This window comes from Neomonachus schauinslandi, chromosome 14 (genome assembly GCF_002201575.2).
Source record: "Neomonachus schauinslandi chromosome 14, ASM220157v2, whole genome shotgun sequence".
In the NCBI taxonomy this organism is placed as follows: Eukaryota; Metazoa; Chordata; class Mammalia; order Carnivora; family Phocidae; genus Neomonachus; species Neomonachus schauinslandi.
Window position 1 is genome coordinate 17,627,036 of NC_058416.1, and position 24,925 is coordinate 17,651,960.

Sequence of the window (24,925 nt, forward strand, 5' to 3'; positions counted from 1 at the left end):
AATCAAGGATTAACTTGATTAAACAGTCGATGTGAAATTTCCAAAGCCATTGGAAATTTTATCAAGGATTTTTATCTTGGTAGGAAACAAAGAAGATTCAGTGTCTTATAATCTTCCCCTTCCCAAATGATGACGTGGTTATATAATACGTGAGTTCTGCTACTTACACAGGAGGCTTTCTTAGGAAGAGTTTACTAAAGCAGTTCTGATGAGCGTGTAATATCTGGATACAAGAATACGTTCAGGGGGCGCCTGAGTGGCTCAGTTGTTAAGCGTCTGCCTTCGGCTCAGGTCATGGTCCCGGGGTCCTGGGATCGAGCCCCGCATGGGGTTCCCTGCCCCGCGGGAAGCCTGCTTCTCCCTTTCCCACTCCCCCTGCTTGTGTTCCTTCTCTTGCTATGTCTCTCTCTGTCAAATAAATAAATAAAATCTAAAAAAAAAAAAAAAGAATACGTTCAGCTCGGGGCTCTCCGATGTACAATTACACATTGTTGGTAAACAACCGAGACTATTTTTGGCGGGCAGTATAGAGTGTCTCTTGTTGGCAAGATAGACGCTGTATTTTGTGGCAGACGTATCAGATGTTAAGACGCTTTCTGTTTCTGAAAGTAACACTTTCTCTTTGTGGAAAAAAAAAACCAAAACAAACCCACTTTTATCCGTTATGCAGAAATACGGACTGTGAGATGTTCTGTTTATATTCTACTTTAAATTCCAGAATTGGAGTTTTATGACTGCTTTCCTCTTCACTCAGGAGATCCGAAAAAGGAGGTAATGGATACGCCGCAGGCTGCTTTGTTGTGAGCAGCTGGGAGAGTAAAATATTTAATGTCTCTCTCACTACTAGGGTGACACAGCAGGTCACGGGCTAGGTATTCCCCTAGGTATCAATGATTCAGAGGAAGGTAAATTTGAGCCCAGGCGTGGGCCGTAGTAGCTTCTCAGCTGTTCCCGAAGCGTCAATTTGGTCACACATTTCTTCTCTTAGTGTTTAATTCTCCACCTAGGATTAGCAATGGCTGATATTTATTGTGCCTTTCCTTGGGGCCTGGCTCTATCCCAGGAGCGTTCTCTGTATCAGCTTGTTTCATCCTCATGGCATCCCTAAGAGGCAGGCACTACTATTTTACCCATTTTGCAGATGAGCAAACTGAGGAAGAGCAGTGTTAAGTAACGAGCTTTCCAGAGGCCTCACGGCGGGCAGGGAGTGCGGCTCCAGAACCCACCTTCTTCCCACTGCGCCAGAGTGAACCGTGGGCGCGCTGGGGATGCCGTGACCTGGCACTGTGGAATGACCTTAGCAACTGGAGAATTTTGACGTGGCTCCAGTTGCAGCCCTTATGGCAACCAGCTGTGTGACCTTGAGCCCTCCGTGTAAGCTTTCTCAGCCTCAGTGTGCTCATCCTCGAAATGGGGATAGTAGCACTATTTTATTCACGTGCTGGAGGAGAAAATGACCCGATAAAGGATGGGAACAGTATCTGAGCAAAAAATGGTTCTTAAAAGAAAGATAGTTATAATGCACAAAAACAAGGTAAATGCTAAACGTTCTCAGTGATCTAAAGAGTAAATATGCCGCCCCTGGTACCATAGAGACAGGGCGGCCTGACTTAACAAAATGTTTCCGTCTTCCATGCCATTTTCACTTTAGGAACTATTTGGTGAAATTCACTTTTTACTTTGTGAAATCTATAACATTCAATGTCATTTAATAATACTCTTTTTAATAACTATGAAAAGACTTACCATTTAACATTTGAGTTATTTAATACCTGGGTTCTCAAGATGGGCTAGTGGCTTCTCAGACCTTGTGTTAGGAGTTAGGACATAACATGCTGCATAGGATGGTGCCCGAATGTCAGTACATTAGTTTATTCTAACACTAGTTTATTATTTCCTTTTTTAATTGAGGTAGATTTCAAACATATAAAATAGAAACAATCATATAATGAACCCCCCTTCGTTCATGGCCATGGCCAATGAATGGTCTTTCATCTACACCTCTATCTACTTCCTTCCCCAAATTATTTCAAAGCAAACTCAACCAGTGCATCTTTTTATTAAACCTGGTTTTGAAATTTAAGTTTGTTTCACTTGTTCATACCATGATAAAGATTGTCTGCAATTGTTCACTCTGTAGATGCCTGAGCCTGCCGAGGGTTTTACATGAGATTGAGGTTTGAGGACCCTGTAACACAGGCATTATCTTCATGTTGTAAATGAGGAGGCTTACTGAGGGTACTTTCCCCAAGGTCTCCCAGGTCATAAGTGGTAAGTGATTGGGAAATAAGAGTCCTGAGCCTTTGAAATTTCCTGTTAGAATCAAAACCAACCACAATACAAGGTAGAATACAAAGAATGGGTTGGGTAGACAGTAAGTTCCAATACAAATGAAAGAACCATTGCATCAGGATGTCAGGATGTGGGAAAGGAACAAAGTGCCTTGTTGCCTTGGTGAGTGTGTGACTGTGTCCCTGAGAGTGGACAGGAGGCAGAGCAGGGAGGAACCTGCCATGCGGGGTGGGCAACAGGTAGACCAGACTGATTTCTAATGCCATGTGAAACTAATAATTTCCATAGTAGCACACGACACCCACCATCTGTCATAGCTTCTGAAGACATCCTGAGTAATCTCCCGGGTTTCTCATCTGATCTACCACAGCCATTCCTCGAGAGCTGTTAATTCAGATTTCAGAATGTGTTGAACATTAGTTGTATTTTGTATTTGGTCTAGGCTGCAAAATTTAAATGTCATTGAAAGGAGTCCTCTCTTACTGACAGCCTAAGAGTTTAAACAGGGACCAGCCTCCATAATACGTGAATCTCATGTGATACATGCAGACATACCCAGAATTAGCTGCATTAGGGTTGGAGTAACACTGTTTTCTCTGCGCGGGGTGTAGACTTTGGAAAGCCAAGATACAAATTCGTCATAGCCAGAGCACTCAGGTGAAGGAGGAAAAGGGAGGGTGTAGCCTTTGAGTTTGGGTTGGGGTGTTAACCAGTAATGAGCCCAGGGACTGACCTGCTAGGCAGGTCTGACTGAGGAGTGCTCAGAGGTGGCCTCTTTTGTGGCTGAAAAACCAACTTTGGGTCTTGAGTGTAGTTTGGCTTTTCATTGATTGTATGATGACAAAGCTTGTGTCACAATGATGAAATATTGAGGGATGGCCTTAGGTGAATCCAGAACACAATTTTTTCAGAGTGCTTTTAAAACACATGCTTTGAAAAGATTTTAATTAGTTCCAGATATTTGAAGTTCAAATCTATGTGGTATTTAAAGGCTTGTAAGTAGTTTTTTCTTGGGTTGTGTATTATACATACATATTTATTCCTGACTTGGTTATGATGATTTATGGATTATTTAAACCCTTCATTTATTCCCGATGCTCTTCTTTGTATTCTATTAACTTTTTTTTTCTTTCTTAAAGAGCTTTGGGAAGTCAGGAGAATTATTTTGCTGAAATATCAAAGCTTAGGACAGTTAGATTTGCTGCTTTTGGGAACATATCCCTAACATTGGTTTATGACGGGCAGCTGAGGGAATAAGAGAGTTCTTGGGAATAGAGGTAGAGTGGGAGGTAGACTGGTTGACGTTGAAGGGAGAGTCCTCTGAACAAGGCACCGGGAGCCTGCTTCCTCCCCAGACTTACAAGGAACAGTGAGCTCTGCTTCCTAAATAAAGGAAGGATCTTCCTGATTCAACTCAGAGCTCTACAGTCAGGCCTTCACCTAAATCACATGTTAAATATTATGAAAGTGTATAAGCATTAGTAATACTATGATAAAGGTTAAAAATAGTATGGTGATACCAGTGGGGTTGAAGAAGTAACTTTTCTGTGTCATGAATCCAATCGCATTCAAGAAAGTTCTTGCAAGAGATGGGGGTTGAAGTCTGGGTCTCTGGGGAAAGGGCGGCGGTGTAGAAGAGCAAAAATATTCAAATGTATTTTGGTTGGTTGGTTTACATTTTATTTCACTTCAGAGTTTATTATTTATTTATTTATTTATTTATTTTTAAGGATTTTATTTATTTAACAGAGAGACAGAGAGGGAACACAAGCAGGGGGAGTGGGAGAGGGAGAAGCAGGCTCCCGGCTGAGCAGGGAGCCCGACACGGGGCTCCATCCCAGGACCCCGGGATCATGACCTGAGCCGAAGGCAGACGCTTAATGACTGGGCCACCCAGGCACCCCCGTTTTGATGTTTTAATCAGTGTTAGATACTCGTATGGTTTTATGTTTTCTCTTTTTTTATGTTTTCTCTTTTTTTATGTTTTCTCTTAAAATGCAAATCAGAATATGTGTTTGTGCATTAGTCATCCCTATCTGAGCAGGCTGTCCTTATTTGCATTAAATACCAGTTTCTTCCGGGTATTTCCTGCAAATAATTTTTGTAATCTAGTTAAGTAGCGAAAAATAACCTGATTTATCTTCGGGTAATTAGAAGAGAGAAAAGAAAATATGGTCATTTATGTCTTAATTATATAATGTGTTAACAAAAACTAGCCACAACTTTCCCTTTTAGGTATACAGTCATGGTGAGGGGGGTGTGAATTCTGAATTTGTAGACAGAGTGAGCAATATCTGACTTTAACATCCTCTGTAAGGGGGTAGGGGATGCTGTGTAACCAGCAGTACTCAGAATTAGCTTCCACAGAATCCAGTGATTATTATAGGATAAGTCATTTTCTAAAGTGCTTCTTTGATGCTTGTATGGTATCAGAACGGAACAGTAAAACAAAACAAAACAAAACAAAACCGAGTGGTAACTACAGCAAAAAGATTTTTGAGAGGAGGAGGATTTTGTCACGGACACTATCCATTCACAGTGATAATAAAGTAATAAAAATTATGACTTTTTGGTTGGTTTTGCTACCGTTTTTTGAATCGTCTGCGGGGACTGTACTTTCTTGTTACCTGTAAGCTGAGCCAGTGAACTCCTCCAACCCCCCTGGTCCGTCCCTGCAGCCTCAGCCCGGCCCTGACTGGCTGTGGGAATTTGGACGAGTTGCATTGAGGATTCTGCACCCAGTCCCTATTGTGTGTGGTTTTTCCACGCCACCAAGCTCTTCTCTGACATCAGCTGGGTGTCGTGCCCCTCCGCACCATGCGGACACTGTCTCCCTGGAGATGGCATCAGACCCCACAGGCTCAGGGCTTGGTCCCCCAAGACTGTCCTACCCCCAACTTCGGACGCCAACTGCCAGTCTAGCTTATCGCCTGGTGCTTATGACAGGCAGGCTGGAGACTGGAGTTTCCGATGACCCCCTTTTTGGGTTCAGTTCATTCTCTAGAGCAGCTCTCAGAACTCAGAAACAGTTTATTTACTGGATCACTGGCTTATTACAAAAGGGTGTGACTCAGCAACAGCCAGATGGAAGAGAGGCACAGGGTAATGTGTGCCTTCTCCAGGCGGATCGATCTCCCTGAATCTTCATGTGTTCACCAAGCCCGGAACTTCAAACCCTCTCCTTGTGGGTTTTTATGGAGACTTCATTACATTGGCATGATTGATGAAGTCACTGGCCATTGGTGATTGAACTCAATCTCCAGTCTCTTTCCCCTTCCCCTGATCCCTAGCTTACCTAGGTGCTTTCCAAAAGTCACCCCCTTAACATAACAAAAAAACTTCATCACTCTTATCACTTGGGAAATTCCAAGGGTTTGGGGAGCTCTGTGCCAAGAATGGGAAGAAGATCAAATACATATTTTTTGTTATAGATCACAATATCCCACCATGATCTCTCATTCTTAGTTCCTTGGGAGAATGGGCTTGGCAGCAGTCATCATATGTTTATTTTTTTTGAAAGCCATAGTTCTTTAAATAAAAATTCTGTAGTATTCCGTAGTCAGATTTAAAAGGGGTGGCAGCTGAATTGCTGGGTCCTGCTGGAACCAGGACCAGTGCGTGTGGGGAACGAGCAGGGGAGAGGCCAGGAGGAAACCAGGTAGCACTAACAGCTTCTCTCCTTGTAAACAGGGCAAAAGGCATTTCCTACAAAGTCAGAGACCTGGGTTCTAGGTAATAGTGGAGAAATTCTCCTGCAAGGGTGAACATAGCCTTGCTCCTGGGGCCCTCCATTTTAGGATCCTCCCCCTTCTCAGTTTCCACCCTGAGTGTCGCAATTGGAGGATGATGTCAAGATGGCTGGGCACCCACCCATTCTAGCACCAACGTAGATTTAACTGTAGATCTCTTAGTTTATTTGTTTCTTCAGATTAGATGAACTGTCTCTTCTCCAGTTTGTGCCACGGAGATTTTAATAGGTACAATTAAGGCACTGAGTGTTGTGACTGAGCATAGACTCTTGACAAAGAATTTTATCCCAGTTACCACCTACCTGTGCTTGGGCAAAGAACTTGATCTCTCAACATCCATTTCCTCACTTGTAAAATGGGGATGATCATTTGGCCCTCAACAAATGATGTTAAGATAACGTATATCAAGCACTTAGCTCCGGGCCTAATCTGTAGAATGTGTAGTCTGTTCTCCTATAAATGCTCACCAGCATCATCCCATGAAAACCCCGGGAGCTTCAGAAGCTCTCTATTATAAGCGTTATCATAAGTTCTTAGAACAATCAGATATGTAGAAACGTAGGCACTCCCGTTAATTGACCTGTCCAAAATCTGAAAGCCAGAACAGATCGTTAGGATTGCCCACTGTCTGTAGGAAACTCTGGACGTGGTTCAAGCCAAATGTGTTTCCAAAGGGCATATAAAATATCAACCACATGTTTACAGTATGGTCTTGGTCCAGAACTTTGGGTGTGAATTCAGCTGTCCAATCTAAGTTGAATCCTCTAAGCTGACTTTAAATACAGCAGAGGAGACAGTGATTAAATATAAGATGTGGCCCTCGTCCCTTAGACTTCCGGGATCCAGAATTTGCGAAGGTGTTAACTTTTTAAATTAATTTTATTTTAATTATGTTATGTTAGTCACCATACATTACATCATTAGTTTTTGATGTAGTGTTCCATTATTCATTATTTGTGTATAACACCCAGTGCTCCATGCAGTGCGTGCCCTACTTAATACCCATCACCAGACTAACCCATTCCCCTACCCCCCCCCCCTCTAAAACCCTCAGTTTGTTTCTCAGAGTCCATCGTCTCTCATGGTCCGTCCCCCCTCCGATTTTCCCCCCTTCATTTTTCCCTTCCTACTATCTTCTTTTTTTTTTTTCAACATATAATGTATTATTTGTTTAAGGGGTACAGGTTTGTGACTCATCAGTCTTACACAATTCACAGCGCTCACCATAGCACACACCCTCCCCAGTGTCCATCCCCCAGTCACCCCATCCCTCCCACCCCCCACCACTTCAGCAACCCTCAGTTTGTTTCCTGAGATTAAGAGTCTCTTACGGTTTGTCTCCCTCTCTGGTTTCATCTTGTTTCATTTTTTCCTCCCTTCCCCTATGATCCTCTTGTCTTGTTTCTCAAATTACTCATATCAGTGAGATCATATGATACTTGTCTTTCTCTGATTGATTTACTTCGCTTAGCATAATACCCTCTAGTTCCATCCACATCATTGCAAATGGCATAATTTCATCTTTTTGATGGCTGCATAATATTCCATTGTATATATATACCACTTCTTCTTTATCCATTCATCTGTTGATGGACATCTTGGCTCTTTCCATAGTTTGGCTATTGTGGACATTGCTGCTATAAATATTGGGGTGCACATACCCCTTCGGATCCCTACATTTGTACCCTTGGGGTAAATACCCAGTAGTGCAATTGCTGGGTTGTAGGGTAGCTCTATTTTCAACTTTTTTTTTTTTTTTAAAGATTTTATTTATTTGACAGAGACACAGCGAGAGAGGGAACACAAGCAGGGGGAGTGGGAGAGGGAGAAGCAGGCTTCCCGTGGAGCAGGGAGCCCGATGTGGGGCTCGATCCCAGGACCCTGGAATCATGACCTGAGCTGAAGGCAGATGCTTAACAACTGAGCCACCCAGGCACCCCTATTTTCAACTTTTTGAGGAACCTCCATACTGTTTTCCAGAGTGGCTGCACCAGCTCGTATTCCCAGAAGGTGTTAACTTTTAAATGGAATGAGAAGTAAGGTCACGAAACCATGGCAGTGTCTAGAAAAATACCCGGTAGGTGCCTCAGTTGTAATTGATGTGTCAGTCATACATAGTGTCTATTTAAACCTTGGCACATATTTATATATGAATATTTGGAAAATTTAAAACATATTTACATATGAAAAGGGTGCCATGAAGGACTCTTAAGAGGGTTTGTGTTTTCAGTGGAAGCCACAGATCTTTGTAATCTGCATCTTTACGATGCAGATTACAAGGAATAAGGAACTAACTTTGTAAATCACTTTGTCACTGGACCTGTGCCCAGGGCTCTTGAGATCTGTTGACCTTAGTGCATGAAGGTCACTGATTTGGGGTCTCCATCTACACATAGTGTAGGTCAGCAAGGGCTCTTGGAGGAAGAGAATGGACACAGACTAGATTTTGTGGCATCTCATGATCGTTAGGAGAGAATTGGAATCTTATGTTTACTAATATGCTTGGGAAGGTACAATGATACAAAGGAGTCCACATGGTAGTTTCATCTTTCCTGCCCTGACATGCAAGCCATCCCTTCTCTGAGCTCAGACACCACCTCTGGATGAAACCAGCCAGCTCTCATGCTGCTGTCTTTGGTTTTGTAGTCCTCTGCAAAGACAGAGAGTGATTGTAAAGAAAGTGTGGGTGGGCAGAGTCCACCCTGATGCAATATTTCTTCCCCTGTGACAAATCTGAAGAAACTTGGGGGCAAACAGATCTGGTTGAACCCTCACTGTGTGACCCTGGAGGAGTCACCTAACCTGTATTAAAGCCTTCAAAAGGAGGATAATACTTTATTTTGGGGAATGTTGTGAGGATTTCATGAAATGAGCCCAGCACACAACTGACTGCTTGGTAGATTTTGGCTACAAGGAGTAGGTAGGTATTATCAATTGTCAGTTATTTTGGAAAGAGAAACACAGTAAGTCTCTTGTTTGAGAGCAAAAATTCTTTTCTAAAACGTACATGTGTCTGATTTACAAAGCTGCAGTTATAGGACACCGTTCTGATTGCTGACCTCCCCCCTTTTAAAGTTGTATGGAAAACATTTCCTATGTTTCTATGGCTGTCATTTTTAACAGCCACCCTCAAATCATAATTTATAAAACCATTAGCCTGTTGGACTCCCAGGTGGTTTCTGTTCCTGCTTTTTATAGCTAATCATGACAATCAAAAATTTTGTGTGAATCGTTATTTTACTTGTTTGTTTCTATTGGAAGAGTTTCTAGAAATGAGATCATTGGGTCAAATGTTATAAATATCTTTAATGTTCTTGGGGCTTAAAATGTTGCTATATTGTTTTCATACATAAGGAATGTACCAGTTTCAATGCCAGCAGCAGCAGCGTGTGTGTGTGTGTGTGTGTGTGTGTATTTGAGAGAGAAAGAGAGAGAATTCATTTATTCAGCTCTATCCCAGCCAGCACGAGATGTAGTAATTGAATATTGTTAACCTAATAGGCATAAAAGGGTGTCTTGGTTTTCCTCTGTGTGCCTTTCTTTGATTTTTTAGTAAGAGTACTCCTTTCCCTGTGTGTTTATTATCCCAGTTACTTATACATCTGTCCCATATGCTTCCCCTTCCATTTAAACAAGCAGTCCTGTTGACTCTGAATGGGGGAATATCAGCTGTCTCTTTGCAGTTTGCAAATTTTAAGGTTTATGTTTAGTTCTGGAAAATTATGCCAATTCGTATGTCTTTCTGTAATGTAGTCTTTTAACTTTTTTTTTTTTTTTTTCAGTAGGCTCCATGCCCAGCATGGAGCCCAGTGTGGGCCTTGAACTCACGGCCCTGAGGTTGAGACCTGAGCTGAGATCAAGAGTCGGTTGCTCAACCGACTGAGCTACCCAGGTGCCCCTGTGGTGTAGTCTTTAGTTAAATGCGTCCATTTATCAATAGGTTGGTGACTCTTCAAACATTAAAGTTAATTTAACTCAACAGATTTATTTTTTATTTCACCTTGGAGGTTTTGCTTTCAGGCAGCTATCAATTGTGAAGTCCCTATGTTTTATATTATTTAAGCATGAATATAATTTAAAAACCTAATCACAGAGGCAATAGTAATGGAGTAAAAATAAGGACATTGTCCTTACCAAGTGAGAATGGAGCGTGACTGTACAAACAATACTTTTTTCCCTGGTAACTTTCAGGATTTATTATAAAAATACGTTGTGGATTGAGGCTGAGTCTCTAAAGTAAACACTTGGGGAATTCTGGCTTTATTATCCTCTGGGAACCAGTTCTGGTCTTTGGTTTACTTTTTTCCTTAGTTTTCCAGACAAAAGAATGGCAGCCCCGCCCGGTCTTAATTTTAAACACATTTTTTCTAGTTGCCACCACCCTGATTCAGGCCTGTATTCTTCCTTGCTTCAGTTACGTTCACACAGGGAGTGTTGTTTCTGAATGTGGCTGCAGAGGTAATAGTACCTGAACTGCTTGGTTTTACAGATGACAAAACCAAGACGGGCGATGCTTGGTGGCCAGCGTGACCCCTGGCCGGTCTCCCTGTCTGGCTCTCACCTTCCGGGCCACCCCACTCCCTCCTCTATCAGATTAATCTTCCTGAAGCACCATGCAGATCATGTTCCTCTCCTTGCAGACACCTTTAGTGGTTCCTTCCACTTCTTGGAAGAGAGCCTGGCCAAGCCCTCATGGACCCGGCAGAGGACTCCAACCAGCCCTTCCCCAGCTTCTCTTCTGCACCCCTAAATCTTTCAGGTGGGTGGACACCTCATGCTTGCCTGCTGCTCAGTCTTCACTCCAGCTATTCCTCGTTCCTGAAAATCTCTCCCCATCCACCCTGAGTGCTCGCTCTCCTCTGTGACTCTCCTATTCCCAGCTCAAAACACCGAGGAAATAATTATTGATTTAAATGCACTCCTATGTGATATAAACTGGGGAACATTTAAAGTTTCCCCACTCTTTGGTGTAGGATAGATCTGTCTGTAGATCACAAAGTTTGCCTTATTTTTCTTGCCGGGTTCTCCATTTCTTTTGCTTAGGTTTTTCTTGTGACTGATGGTGCTCTAAGTTGGTATGTGGCAGGAGCAAGCAGTGGGTGCTGGTAATAGGGGAGCAGGCTCAGGTGCTTCTGGGACAGAACTTGAATTCCAGTCTGAATCCACATGTGTGAACTCTACCACACAATCTGTGTAGCACAGACTTGGCTGTGTGGTCAGAGGGCTTGGATCCAGTCTGACATTACCGAGCTGAATAACTTGGGGCTTCAGCACCTCTGTTTTCTTTTTGGTAAAATGGCAACTGTAGTGCCTGGCCACACATTGCAGAATGAGTCCATGACGATTGTGAGAGACAAGAAGTGTGAAAGATACTTAGTGATCTGTAAGGGGGGATGCCTCATCCTTGCTAGAGGATGTTGGTGAGCTCATGACAGGGTTGGGACAATATCACCAAGAAATCCTTTACGTTTCACCAGGAAAATGAGAAAACTGCCCTTCCCTGAGAAGCCAGAGTTCTGAGGTTTCCCTGCACCTTTTCAGTGGTGGCCAGCAGAGTCGTGCAGTACAACATGGTTGACAGCTTCCTTTGTGGCACAGGGCTCCACGGTGGACTTTCAGAGGAGCAGAGGATGAAGCTGTGGACCCAGAGAAGCCCTTTCGATCCCGAGGAAAGGCCTTGGCTCATTGTCCGCACGATGGTGACATCAGTGGTCCCTTAGTTTTATGGGAGTTATCCCAGGCTTCTAGGCTTTTTAGGTTTCAGTTTAAGAGGAAATGAAAACTGTAACCCTGTTTGTCCTGGGGACAGTGGAGTCATGTTTCGATAACTGTATAAAGTTTAAATTTAATCTAGATCTTAGATATGTCTTATTACTATTGCTTCATGAGATTATCTAATTACAACTGTCGTCAAGCTTGTCAGATTTTACTCTGCAGAGTATTGGGCAGATTCCAAGCGGGGTGTGGCAGGTGTCCGGACTCACTGGGATTACAGAGAAGATTTCTGCTGCCTCTGAGATTGGGCTCTTCTTCAGAATAACTTGGAAATAATCTTACCACAGAGTCCTTATTATTCGTGATTAATAATATGTGTATGAGTTCTCTGTCGTTACAAATTACTCCAAAACTTAGCAGCGTAAAGCAACACACATTTGTTAGTTCCCAGTTTTTATGGATGAAGAATCCAGCACCACTTGACGGTGTCCTCTGTTCTTGGGTCTTTCACAAGGCTGCAATGAAAGCATCAGCCCAGGCTGGGGTCTCATCTGAAGGCTGGACTGAGGAAGGATGATCCACTTCCAAGTGCATGAGGTTGTTGGCAAAATTTATTTCCTTTCCCTTCACCTTAAAAAAAATTTTTTTTGCAGTTGAATTGAGATATAATTGACATGTTGTATTAATTTAAGGTGTACGACATAATTATTTGATACATGTATATATTGTAAAATGAGCACCACTATAAGCTTAGTTAACATTCATCACCCTTACATACTTACAACTTTTTCCCTTGTGATAACTTTTAAGATCTACTCTCTGAGTAATTTTCAGATATGCAGTATGCTTTGGTAGCTATAGTCACCATGCTGTACGTACCCAAAATTGGTTTCCTTGAGGGTTGTTGGTCTGAAGACCCCAGTTCCTTGTTGGCTATTGGCTGGACGGCCCCTGAGTTTCTTGCCATGTGAGCCCCTCCATTGGACAGCTGCTTCACTAAAGCCAGGAAGGGGAGAGAGCTGGGTGGCTGGAAGGAAGCCATAGCCTCCTGTAACCTAATCACGGATAAAACATCCCATTGCCTGTGTCATATTAGGTTGGTTAAAAGCAAAGTCTTATGTCCAGCCCACTCGCATGGGGAGGGGCTTACACAAGAGCGGGAATAGCAGGTGGTAACATCATTGGGGGCGTCCTGGATGCTGCCTGCCAGACTTGTAGTTTATTATATTTAGCACAGAACATATAATATAAACACACATAGTATAGGACACATAGAAACCTAATGCACACATTTATTATATCATGTTATGTTACTTTGCATTATCTTTAATAATAATAATAATAGGCAAAGGAAATGAGGAAAAACACATGTTACAAACACGCTTTCCTGTTGAGGGCTTTCAGAGCCATAAAAACAGATGATGTAGAATGAACAAAAATGAATTTTGTGAATCTTCCTTTCTAAGCTGGACACAAATCAAGTCCTACAACAAAGCTGTTATTGACTGGGGACTCTTGGCCTTCTCCAGCCTCTTAGTTCCCTTTGTGTATGCACACAGATCCTACCCTGGCCATGACAAAACTCAGCTTTTTGTCCCTGCTTTTCCTTCACTGAAATCTAGAAACCTTGTGATAGCAGCAAAAGTTTGTGCTTTCATTATTACTGATTTCAGGCTTTTATCGCAAAGGCAGAAAGATAATTCTTTTTGCCTGGGTTCCCTTTTTCTCTCTCCTTCAGTGCCTCCCCTACAAAGGAAGAAGGATATCATTCATTCATTCACTTTGCAGGTAGTTGGTAGCCAAGTATATAAAGGTGACAGATGATGGGTGTTAGGGTTCATGTTCGGAAACCATCCTTCACCCCTTTTGTCTTGGGGGGGGTTTATGACCAAGAGGGCTTAACTGTGGAAGGCAGGATGGAAAATGAAGCACCACTTTATTAAGAGCTGGAAAAGACCCAAATCAAGCTCTGGTACAAATGATGCCTCTTGCTTCCTACTCCTCCCCACCCCCTCTACCCGGAACTCTTTTTTAAGGCAGGCCTGCAGAAAAGTCTGGAGTCTGCTAACCAGACAGCTGTCTGGTCAGGGACAGAACAGGGAGAGAGGAGGACTGTTGCCGGGAGGCAGAGCCCATCCTGGGGTGGTGCTCTCATGGAGATGGTAAGGTTGGAAACAACCCACACACTATTCTGAACTTTAAATTCAGGTAAGGGAGTAAGAGGATCTCCCTAGGGCTACAGGCTCTGAGCTGTATGGGTATCGAGGCCCTTTCCTTGGGCAGGAGCAGGTGGAGGGGGGAAGGAGCTGAGAAGTTGTCCACTTGGTGGGTATAGTCTGGGTATAGACACAGAAGTCTGTGTTTTGCAAATTCCTATCTCTTAAGGACTCTGAAAAGAACCCAATGGAAACTAGCACATCGTACCTTATATCTACTCTCTGTGGGCTGTCACTAGGGGCTTTTACAACCATGAGGTATCTAAACAAATCCTCACAGTATTCGAAGGGTCACTAGCCCCCTACCCCTTTCTCTTTCTTTTAACAGATGGGAGAAATAAGCTTCCAAAATGTTAAGTAACCCACCCAAGTTATAAATTCGTGAATAGTAGAGCTGGGATTTGAATCCAGGCCCATATTCTTTCAAATAAACCATGCTGCTTCTCAGCTTAAGTAGGAGCTGGGTAAGAATATTTTCTGAAGATCGTGTGACCAGAAAAGTCCTTGAATGCTAAGTCCTTGATGAATCAAAAAGAAATCTGATACATCCTTTGCCTACTTGCTCTAACATCTAGTCACATTGACTTTGGATGCCATGATTATGAGCTCCTGGGTGAATGAGGAAGTACCACCCTATGGGGGGTGGTGGCTTTGTTAGCAGCTGCATGCTCACCGTTCCTCACATGCTGAGGGAGATGATCGTGTGTTGTCCCCCAGGTGTGAGCAAGTGTGTGTCCTCTTCAGTTTCACAGCTTGCGGCAACTGAGACGCTACCATTCCCAACCAATACGGCAACTGTATTGGTGACATTTTTCCCACTACCACACCTGGTCATTTATTCCATATTCCCAAAGCATGCCTGATTGACCTAGGTCAATCCTGATTTTCTCTGGTTGTGGGCCTTTGATATTGACCACATATTGCTACCATCTCTAACTATTGTCTTTTGTTTTAGTCCAGGGGTCAATAGACTTTTTCTGCAAAGAGCCAGATAGTAAATATTTTAGACTCTGAGGCCATATGGTATCCATCGTAACCATTCAGCTCTGCTCCGGTGTAAAAGCAGCCTAGGTAGTACATAAAGGAATGAACAAGAATGGGTTCTAATAAAACTTGATTTACAAAAACAGGTGGTCAGCTGAGCCTGGCCTGGAGGCTGTCATTTGCCAAATCCCGTGTGGACTATAAGCCCCCTGAGGACAGAGGCAGAAGTGCCTCCTCTGTGGTAGACCCTTGCCAGGTGCTGGGGTGATAGTGATAAACAAGAAAGATCAGGGCTCACCTTCGATGCTTTCAGTACCTTACCACAGGCTGGTTTAATTTTGCGTATGTAGTAAAATCTTAGGCACTAAGTTTTGGATGGCCTTGAATAGTGAGACTCCTAAAGAATCTTCAATGTGTACAACTTCTTATCATTGCTGTCAAGCTTTCTTCCTTCATCCACTGACTACTTGAAGTCTTTTACTGTGTGGTAGGTAGGAACTATGGAGAGATGGCAAAGATATCTTTGAGCGTACTCTATTGAAAGTTCATTTGTTCTTTCCCCAGATCTTTGTGTGGCAAGTAGACAGTAGGCACTGAGTATTCACAGATGGGACTCTGTTCTTGTATAGCTCGGGGTAGAGTGGGAGAGGCAGATGACAGATAAGTAAAAGTGAACGTACATTTAAAAATTGTGGTAAGTGCCAGGAAGAAGAGAGAGGTAAGTGTTGGGGAGGTTAGTGGTAGCAGGAAGAAGAGGGCAGATACCTGTTCAACACCATCTGTGGAAGTGGATATTGAAGTTGAGATCTAAAGAATGAGAAATAGTAGCCATGCAGAGAACTGGGAGAGGAGCATTTCAGGCAGTAGGAAGAGCATGTCCAAAGGGCCTGAGGCAGGAAAGGCTTCACTGGCTTAAGCGGAAAGCAAGGCCATGGGGCTGAGAATTAGTGAGCAAGAAGGAAGTAGTAGAACTGTGCAGAACTCTCAGACTTGGGGGAAAGTGTGGATTTAGTTTAGAGTGGGAGGCCACAGTCTGCTTGGACTGCCATAGCAAAATACCACAGGCTGGGTGGCTTAAACCACAGACATTTATTTTCTCACATTTCCCAAAGCTGGAAGTCCAAGATTGAGGTGCCAGCCGGGTTGGTTTCCTGGTGAAGCCTGTCTTCTTGGCTTGTAGATGGCCGCTATCTTGCTGTGGCCTTTCCTCTGTGCATGCATGGAAAGAGAGCTCTCTGATGTCTCTTTCTCGTCTTATAAGGACACCAGACCTGTCAGAATAGGGTCCTGCCCTTACAAAATTACTTAGCCTTAATGACCTCCTTAAAGGCCCTATCTCCACACACAGTCACACTGGGGGTCGGGGCTTCAACCTGTGATTTTTTTTTTTTAAGGGGGCACCACTCTGTCCAGAACACCTAGGAAGGGTCTAAGCGAGAGAGTGGCATGACTCTGGGGGCTGCGTGGAAGCTGATCGCGGGAAGTCCAGTTAGCGTCCACCTGTAGCATTGCAGGAGAGAGATGATGGTGGTCTGAAGTAGGGTAGCGGCCACGGGGGGCGGGGAGACGAGGGGTTGGATTGGAGGTGTGTGTTTCGGCAGGAATGATTGGCCTTGCTGTGTCTCGTGGCTCTCATGGCCAGTTTACTCACCTGTACCCCTAAATAACCTGGCTGTCTCCAGGGGGTCTGTTTCCGGTGCCCGGTGTGGTGGTCTGCACCGAGCAGGTGCTTAATGAAGGTTGAGGAAGCGCATACATGGCCACAATGTGCTACAGGGGTGGTGAGAGACGGGACAGCACTTCCAAATCCATAGTCCACATAGTGCCTGCCCCACAGGTGTCATGGTTTCGACCCAGAAAGCTGCTTATGTCACTCGGGCCTTCAAAGAAAGGATTTCTTCCTAATTTTTCTTTGGTAGTGCTAAGATGACGAACTAAATGATTCCCATATGCCTGCATTACACACACACACACACACACACACACACACACACTCACACTCTCTCTCTCTCTCTCTCTCTTTCTTTCTTTCTCTCTCTGCAGAGAACTTCCGCTCAGCTCAGAGCTCCGCTTTCCAAGCGGCCCACACAATCTGGCCCAGGGTGGATGTTCCCGTGCTGAGGGCTGGTTATGCAATGCCTTGCTTAGTCTGGATCACATCCTCGTGGTTGTCAAAGCCATTCCTCTCTGTCTGCTCCTCCCTCAGCCTCGAAGGACTGGATCCATTCTTAATGTGGGAAATGAGCGTGGAGACACTTGGCAGTAATCATGATGAGGAAATGATCTCTTACTGATCACTTAATGCTCCTGACGTGGACACCCAAAGATGGTTTAAGTAGCTCATTTTATGTTATGTACTATAATGAAAAAATGTTTCTGTGTGGTGCTTTCAGACTTGTTATTGTTGTATATGTCCCTATGACAGAGAGATTAGGTCCTAAATCCTGCCACTTAGCAGCTGAGCCTCAGTGCCCTTCTCTGTAAGATGGGAGAATATTATCTATCTCACAGGGTGGTCCTGCTTGACACATAGCAGGTGCTCACTAAATGGTAACAGCTTTCATTACTTTTGTTCTGAAAGATTGCTGGTGCAAGTTTTGCTTTTAAGGGTTTGGGAATTTTTTTTTTTTTAAGATTTTATCTATTTATTTGAGAGAGAGAATGAGAGAGAGAGAGCACATGAGAGGGGGGAGGGTCAGAGGGAGAAGCAGACTCCCCACTGAGCGGGACTCGATCCCAGGTCTCCAGGATCATGACGTGAGACGAAGGCAGTCGCTTAACCAACTGAGCCACCCAGGCGCCCAAGGGTTTGGGAATTTTAAAGAGAGTGCATTAAATTTAAATATCAGCTAAAGCATGGGTGGCATGATATTACAAAACCACAAATAACGCCAATGAAACATGTATAAAACCCGAAGAAATAGTTATTTACTAGCCCACAGAAAATTGGGAAAGCAGGAAAATGTTCTACTCTGCAATTAAAGGGTTTTAAAACAGAATATGCGTATGCTTAAGTGTAGTCATAATACTAGTCTAGTATTTTACCTCCTGGTGAGGGGCAGGTACATTTTAGAAGAGATTTTGGGAGATGGAAAAGCCTAAAAGGGATAAATCCCCACACCGTTCCATTTGTTATTATAAATAACATTTTTCTTAATTATGGGGAAATCGTCAGTAACAATGACGTCACATTTGCATACTTACTGCACTGTAAGGACTGTATTGAGTATTTACTGGAGGCTAAATACTGAATCAAGCACTCTGCATGCATCATTTAAGTAAATGATGCATGCCAGTTGTTTGACATTTTGGAAAATGAATAAATGTCTGAATAACCAGGACTGTTTTATACATACGGATTGTTAACCCACCTTTTAACTCAACATGTTTGGACTTTTGCAATGTCATTAAAAACTCTTCTGATTGGCGCGCCTCGGTGGCGCAGTTGGTTAAGCTGGTTTCCGCTCGGGTCATGATCTCAGGGTTGTGGGATGGAGCCCTGTGTTGGCTTCTGCAATCAGCGCAGAGTGTGCTTGAGATTCTCTTTCCCTCTCCCTCTGCCTCTCCTGCTCCCACGCAATCTCTCTCTAATAAACAAATAAATATTATTTATTTTTTTTTAAAGATTTTATTTATTTATTTGAGAGAGAGAGACTGAGAGAGAGAGAGCATGAGAGGGGGGAGGGTCGGGAGGGTCAGAGGGAGAAGCAGACTCCCTGCTGAGCAGGGAGCCCGATGCGGGACTCTATCCAGGGACTCCAGGATCATGACCTGAGCCGAAGGCAGTCGCTTAACCAACTGAGCCACCCAGGTGCCCCAAATAAATATTTTTAAAAAGTCTTCTGATCATATTCTAAATTGTGCACTGTCCCATAGTAGGAGGATATCACAATTTATCTACACAGTTACCAATCACTGGATTGGTAGCAATCCCAGGTTGCTTCTGGGATTTACTGTTTTAAATGATGCTGGAAAAACCCTCATAATAAATATTTAAACATTTCCTACATGTTCAGCTATGGCTATACAAACTTAGATGTCTAAGATGCTAGATTTGATACAAAGCATGCAATCAGCCAAGTGGTTCCACTCAAGGCAACTAAGACCTGACTAAAACATATAAGAAACTGTAACATAAAAGTAGAAGATAGAAAGTCTCTTCTAGGAAAGCAATTGTTTTTGCTGCAAAAATTTTTTTTAAAGTAAGCTAGACACCCAACCTTGAACTCATGACCCCGAGATCAAGAGTTGCATGCTCTACTGATTCAACCAGCCAGATGCCCCTTTGCTGGAAAATTACTGTGCAAGTTATTCAAGGAGTTTTGGTTTTCTTCTCTAGAGTAGGAATGACAATAAAACCTTCAGCAGGGTGGTGTGGGAAGTTTCGAGAAGCCAGTGCCTCTAAAGCATTTCGTGCAGGGCCTGGGGTGCAGTTACCACTAAGTAAATGTGAGCTGCTATTATTAACATTGTCAAGTACAGGGCAGTGTGATGCTTTTGTAAATAATGCCAGGCTCTGTGTCTGTCTTCATGCAGCCCGTGGCCTTTGTGTAAATATTTTCCTACTATAACTGAGGTTGTGCTCGTCCCTTCTGCAGTCACTTTAAACAGGGGTGTGCACACAAACACGAAGTCAGTGTGTGGGTGGGGGTAGTTCGGAAGGGAGGGGAGGGAGTGCTCCCAGGAAGTTCTTAGTAAAGTGTGAGGGCCTAAGCTTGTCTTTAAAATGTATCACAAAGTAAAGTCTCAGAATATCAGCGTTAGCAGAAACCGGGTATCCTAGGGCAGGGTTTCCCAAACGTTGCCAGCAACCCTCAGTGAGAGATGCAATTGCATTAAGATCCACAATGCAAATAAATGTGTCTATGTGTTGGTTTTGTCAGGGGGTCTCAGCAAACAATACTAACTCTCGCGACACCTGCTGTACTCTGATATTTTACCGGCTGTTTCATTTTATTTTAAGGTTGGTTATGGATTCACTTTATTTTGCTGGGTAGAGACCCCAATTTGAAATACTACCTTAAAGTTTGTGTATGCTCTAAGAAAAAGAGTTTGTAGCTACATTTTTGCTGTTGTTAATTCTCACCAAAACATTTAATCACTAATGAATGGTTTTGTTCTTTTTTTTTTTTTTTAAGATTATTTATTTATTTATTTATTTGACACAGAGAGAGAGACAGGAGAGAGGGAACACAGGGAGGGGGAGTGGGAGAGGGAGATGCAGGCCTCCTGCGGAGCAGGGAGCCCAATGTGGGGCTCGATCCCAGGACCCCGGGATCATGACCTGAGGCGAAGGCAGACGCTTAACGACTGAGCCACTCAGGCGCCCCTGAATGGTTTTGTTCTTAGTTGCACGATAATTTGAACTTGTGGGTCGCTCTTCAGACATCCTTGTTTGTGAGTGAGATAGTGTTCTGTTAAAAGGGCACCGTAACAGGATGCAGGCAGAATTCAGCCAAACACTGGGCACGGGTCATAAGTCACACTGTTTTTTTTTTTTTTTTCTTTTAAACCAGGTGGTTCCAGTTTGCCACCAGCATGAATTCAGAAAGAGACTCAGAAACGACCTTTGAGGAGGATTCTCAGCCTAATGACGAAGTGGTTCCCTATAGTGACGATGAAACCGAAGATGAGCTTGACAACCAGGGGCCTGTGGTCGAACCAGAACAGAACCGAGTCAACAGAGAAGCTGAGGAAACCCGGGAGACCCTCCGAAAAGGTAACCTCCCTGGGACTGGACGCTGGGTCCTGTCCGTGTCAGCCCCCAAGGGGCAGCAGCGACAGGTGCAAAGGCTGGCCGGCCCATGGTAGGTGGTCCAGGAAGTCTCTCCCCTCTCTGAGGATACAGCTGGGAGAACGGTCGCTGGGCTCGGACAAGCACATGTTGTCCTCAGCATGCAGGGCTGCTCGACCTACCTGACCAGGTCTGCCTGGGATATGGCAAGCTTTGGTTAGCGTCGACTTTTAGAAGGGAGTTGCATATGGAAGAATTTGCTTGTTCCTGCACCCAGGAAGCTTGGCGCTACCATACCTTTTGCTCAGTCATTTGTGACCATGAGATGGTGTGGGCTCTGTTTGTCATACATGCAGCAGACAGCAGAATCGGGGCAGCTCCGAGGCTCCCTGACCAGGGGCCAGGGCCGGACAGTAACTTAGGCTCTGGGTGCCACGCACTCTCTGTCACACCTACTCAACTCTCCTAGGAGTTCTTAAAAATAGCCCTAGACTGTCTGTCACTTAGGCCGACAGAGTGTAGCTTACTCCCCTGCAGCTTTTCTATTTCATTTTCCGCTGCTTCTCCCACCCTGGTAAGCAAATGTGATCTTTTCTTGTAGCCAATCCTTTCCTTCTTGGGCCCCAGATTTGCTCCAGATTTCAGATGGAAGATATTTCTTCCATGGTCCCTCGAATTCCAGCTAAATAGCTTCTGTTTCTCATTTACAGAAGTTTCCGCTAAGTTACGGTTTCTGACTCTGGGGATGTTGTCTCCACAGCCTCGGTCAGAATAACCTCTGATTCTATCTGGCTTCCCCAAAGTCTCCATCACTAACGCATCTGTCCTCCAAGTCTCCCCGAAGCCCGCTTCCCTTGTGTCGCTCCCTGCTCCTCTCATCTTTCCTGCCGGCTTCTGCTCCCTGGTCCACGTGGGGTTTTCAAACCGTTTTCACCTGTAGGAAGAGCAACAGGGTATGAAATGCCACCCGTGGGATGATCCATCCTGCTCTGGCCAGAGGCTGCCTCTCTCCCCGCCGCTGTGTGGGGAGGTTCTCCATGGGGGAGAGCACGTGTCCAAATGGGCGTCCACCCACAACGGGCTCCGAAGCCTGGTAGGCCATGGACCCATTGTAGACTGTTTGCCATCCTTGGTTTTCCATAGCAAACATTTAGAATGATCAGAACTTGCTGTGGATTTCTGGCTGCAATGCCAAGCTATTGAGATTTAAGCTTAAGTGCTTTCTGCCTTGAAGCAGAAGGTACTAAAATCATGTAAACTTGAGCTAAGTGAAAATGGAAACACTGCTAATCCAGACAGGAATGTGGCCTCTGTCATAACAGGTCCAGGCTGGATGGTGTTTGAGGGGGGGGATCAAGCCGAAGTAGCCTGACGAGTTAGCAAAGGAGTTCTAGGCGACTGCCCCAGTCCTGAATACCATGTTTCTTCCTCATTCCTTCCCCCACTGAGCCTCTCCGTTTCCTAGCACAATCTCCGATTCGCTATCATATGTGGCTATCTGATGAGTTGGCAGAGAACCGGCTCAGTGAGGTTCAGGGTGAACTTTGCTGTTGGTGCTTGGTGCCATGCTATCAGATGTGTGGTCCAGGACGCAACAAAGGACCGGGGCTGGGTGCGTGCAGAAATGTCAGGGAAGCGTGTAGTGGGTGGGAACTCTCACCTCTGGTTTTTTTCCAACTCCGCCTTCACGTCCTGGTGCTCAGGGCCATTTCCTGATCATTCCGTTTGCAAGTCATCTTCCTTATAGATTTCTACTGTTGGAATACAGACCTCAAGGGAGCCCAGACTTGATCTTGGCTCTTCATAGTCTTTTCCAAAGGTGGCTTATATTTTTAGGGGAATCTGGTGGTTCTCATTTCTTTCTTTCTTTTTTTTTTAAAGATTATTTATTTATTTATTTGAAAGCAAGAGCATGAGGAGGGGGAGGGGTAGAGGGAGAGGGAGAAGGAGAAGCAGACTCCCCACTGAGCAGGGACCCTGACACGGGGCTCGATCCCAGAACCCCGGAATCATGACCTGAGCTGAAGGCAGATGCTTAACGACTGAGCCACCCAGACACCACCCCACCTTTTTCTTTTTTTTCAAGATTTTATTTTTAAGTAATCTCTACACCTACACCCACTGTGAGGCTCAAACACACAATCCCAAGATGAAGAGTCGCATGCTCTACCGACTGAGCCAGCCAGGTGCCCCTGGTGGTTCTCATTTCTTAAAATTCCTGTCAAATGACCTTGCTTGTGACTTTTAGAAATACTATTATCCTAACACCTCTACCTGCCTTTCCAAACACACAGAGGACATTCAGTAAGTGCTAGAACCTCTCTCCCTACATTCCCATTTCTGCCCTGCACGCCCCACAACAGATTGGCTTCCTCTCCTCCTCCCTCTGTCCCTCCCTTTTTCCTCCTCTCCCCTCCTTCTCCCTTCTTAATTTTTTTTTTTTTTTCATATTCTCACTTGGTCATTTTCCCAATTAAGTTTGTGTCATTCTGACTTTTTTCAATTTAACCATCCTCTGTCTGTCATGACATTTTATATGAAGGACAGTTTTCTTCAAAGAAATCAGTTCTGGGATGCCTGGGTGGCTCAGTCGTTAAGCGTCTGCCTTCGGCTCAGGTCAGGATCCCAGCGTCCTGGGATGGAGCCCTGCATCCGGCTCTCTGCTCGGTGGGAAGCCTGCTTCTCCCTCTCCCTCTGCCTGCTCCCCTGCTTGTGCTCTCTCTGTGTCTGTTTCTGTCAAATAAATAAAAAATAAGATCTTAAAAAAAAAAAAGAAAGAAAGAAGTTCTTTAGAAACCAGAGCATGAGTCACTCTGTGAAGTCCTGTGGGGCCGAGGAACGCCGGAGGCCAGTGCCCATCACAGCAGAGCCGTGCCTAAAAGTGCATGAACCACATCCAGTCCTTTAACTGTATTGTCTGAGTGCAGAAAGTTGGTTTTTCATTTATTTTTTTAAAAAAGATTTTTACTCATTTATTTGAGAGAGAGCGAGAGAGAGAGCGCATGAGTGGGGTGAGGGGCAGAGGGGGAAGCAGCTCCCCCCTGAGCTGGGAGCCTGATGCAGGGCTCAATCCCGGGACCCCGGGACCATGACCTGAGCTGAAGGCAGACGCTTAACTGACTGAGCCACCCAGGTGCCCCAGAAAGTTGGTTTCTTAAAGATGCCCTAGCCCAACTGAGTTCAGCAAGTGTTTTGAGAGGCCCATTTTGAGTGCGTTTCCGTTGAAGGACCTTGGTTATGTGCTGTGAGCCTCCAGAACAAGGGTAAACATGCTGTTAGAATGTGCCACAGAGGAGGGGTAAATCCACAGATTTTACTGGACTAATTTTACCCTTAGTTTACTTTGAGCAAGGTTGGGCAAAAACAAATGGCAGTGTTTCCCATGCTATGGGACGGACCCTTGTTTCCTGATGAGACACGAGAACAGCATTTCCCAGGGTGCGATCTGGGAAACACGACGTTTGCCAGATGCCTTAGGACACAAAGAGATCTGTGGCCCCCGAGACCAGAAACTCAGAATTCTTGAACCTCTTCTTGGAGCTTAAGGTTGTCCATTAGCTTAAAAGGATCCAAGAAGTTGAGGCATTAAAGAAGTCAGTATTTTATTCAGCCACAGGTTCCTAAAATTCCTTGACTCTAGAATGCTGTGGGGTTTTTAAATTTTTTTTTTTTTCCCCATCCCACCATCTTGGTGTCCCCTAGGTCAACTCCTTGGGTAATTCTGGGCCAGTCAGGAACGAGCTTCCAGATGAAGTCCTTGGGAAAGCATAAGGGCTCGGGAGAGGCTCCTGGATTAATGCAAACTGGCTCTTTCTTCCGAGCGTGGGGATGAAGGTGAAAGCTGTCTCGGACTGTCTCCTGCCTCCTTGGCCCACCGCCTCATTGATCACCTCTCCCATCTGCCCGCTCTGCTGGCTTACGCGTGTACTCGCAGCTTCCCTGTCCTGCAGCACGTTCTTACCGGAATCCTGCCTTCTGCCTTGGGCTGGCGGCCTGTCTCCTGTTCTCATGGCCAAGCTTCTGGAAACCCCTTTCTCTAGCACCACATCCTCCCGTTCCCCTGGGTTCTTCCCCTCCATGGGCTACCCCACTAGGAACCCCAGTGCCAAGGCCAGTGAGCTTTTCGTCAGCTATCATATTCCAACCTTTGTGATATCCAACCTTTATCACCTTGGTGATAGCCTCTCCTTTGGGAGTGCTGAGCTCCTTGGAAGGTGGTAACATCCTCTTGTCCC

At 44.6% G+C, this 24,925-nt stretch overlaps 1 protein-coding gene across 1 annotated transcript in view; it reads left to right on the forward strand.

The window, feature by feature from the left end:
* ATP8B1 (ATPase phospholipid transporting 8B1) overlaps positions 1 to 24,925 on the forward strand; it is a 121,712-nt gene that overhangs the window by 38,943 nt on the left and 57,844 nt on the right. Inside the window, exon 2 of the mRNA XM_021686141.2 lies at positions 20,473 to 20,675. Within this exon, the coding sequence (XP_021541816.1) occupies positions 20,495 to 20,675 (181 nt within the window). The 5' untranslated portion in view covers positions 20,473 to 20,494. The remainder of the gene's footprint in view (positions 1 to 20,472; positions 20,676 to 24,925) is intronic.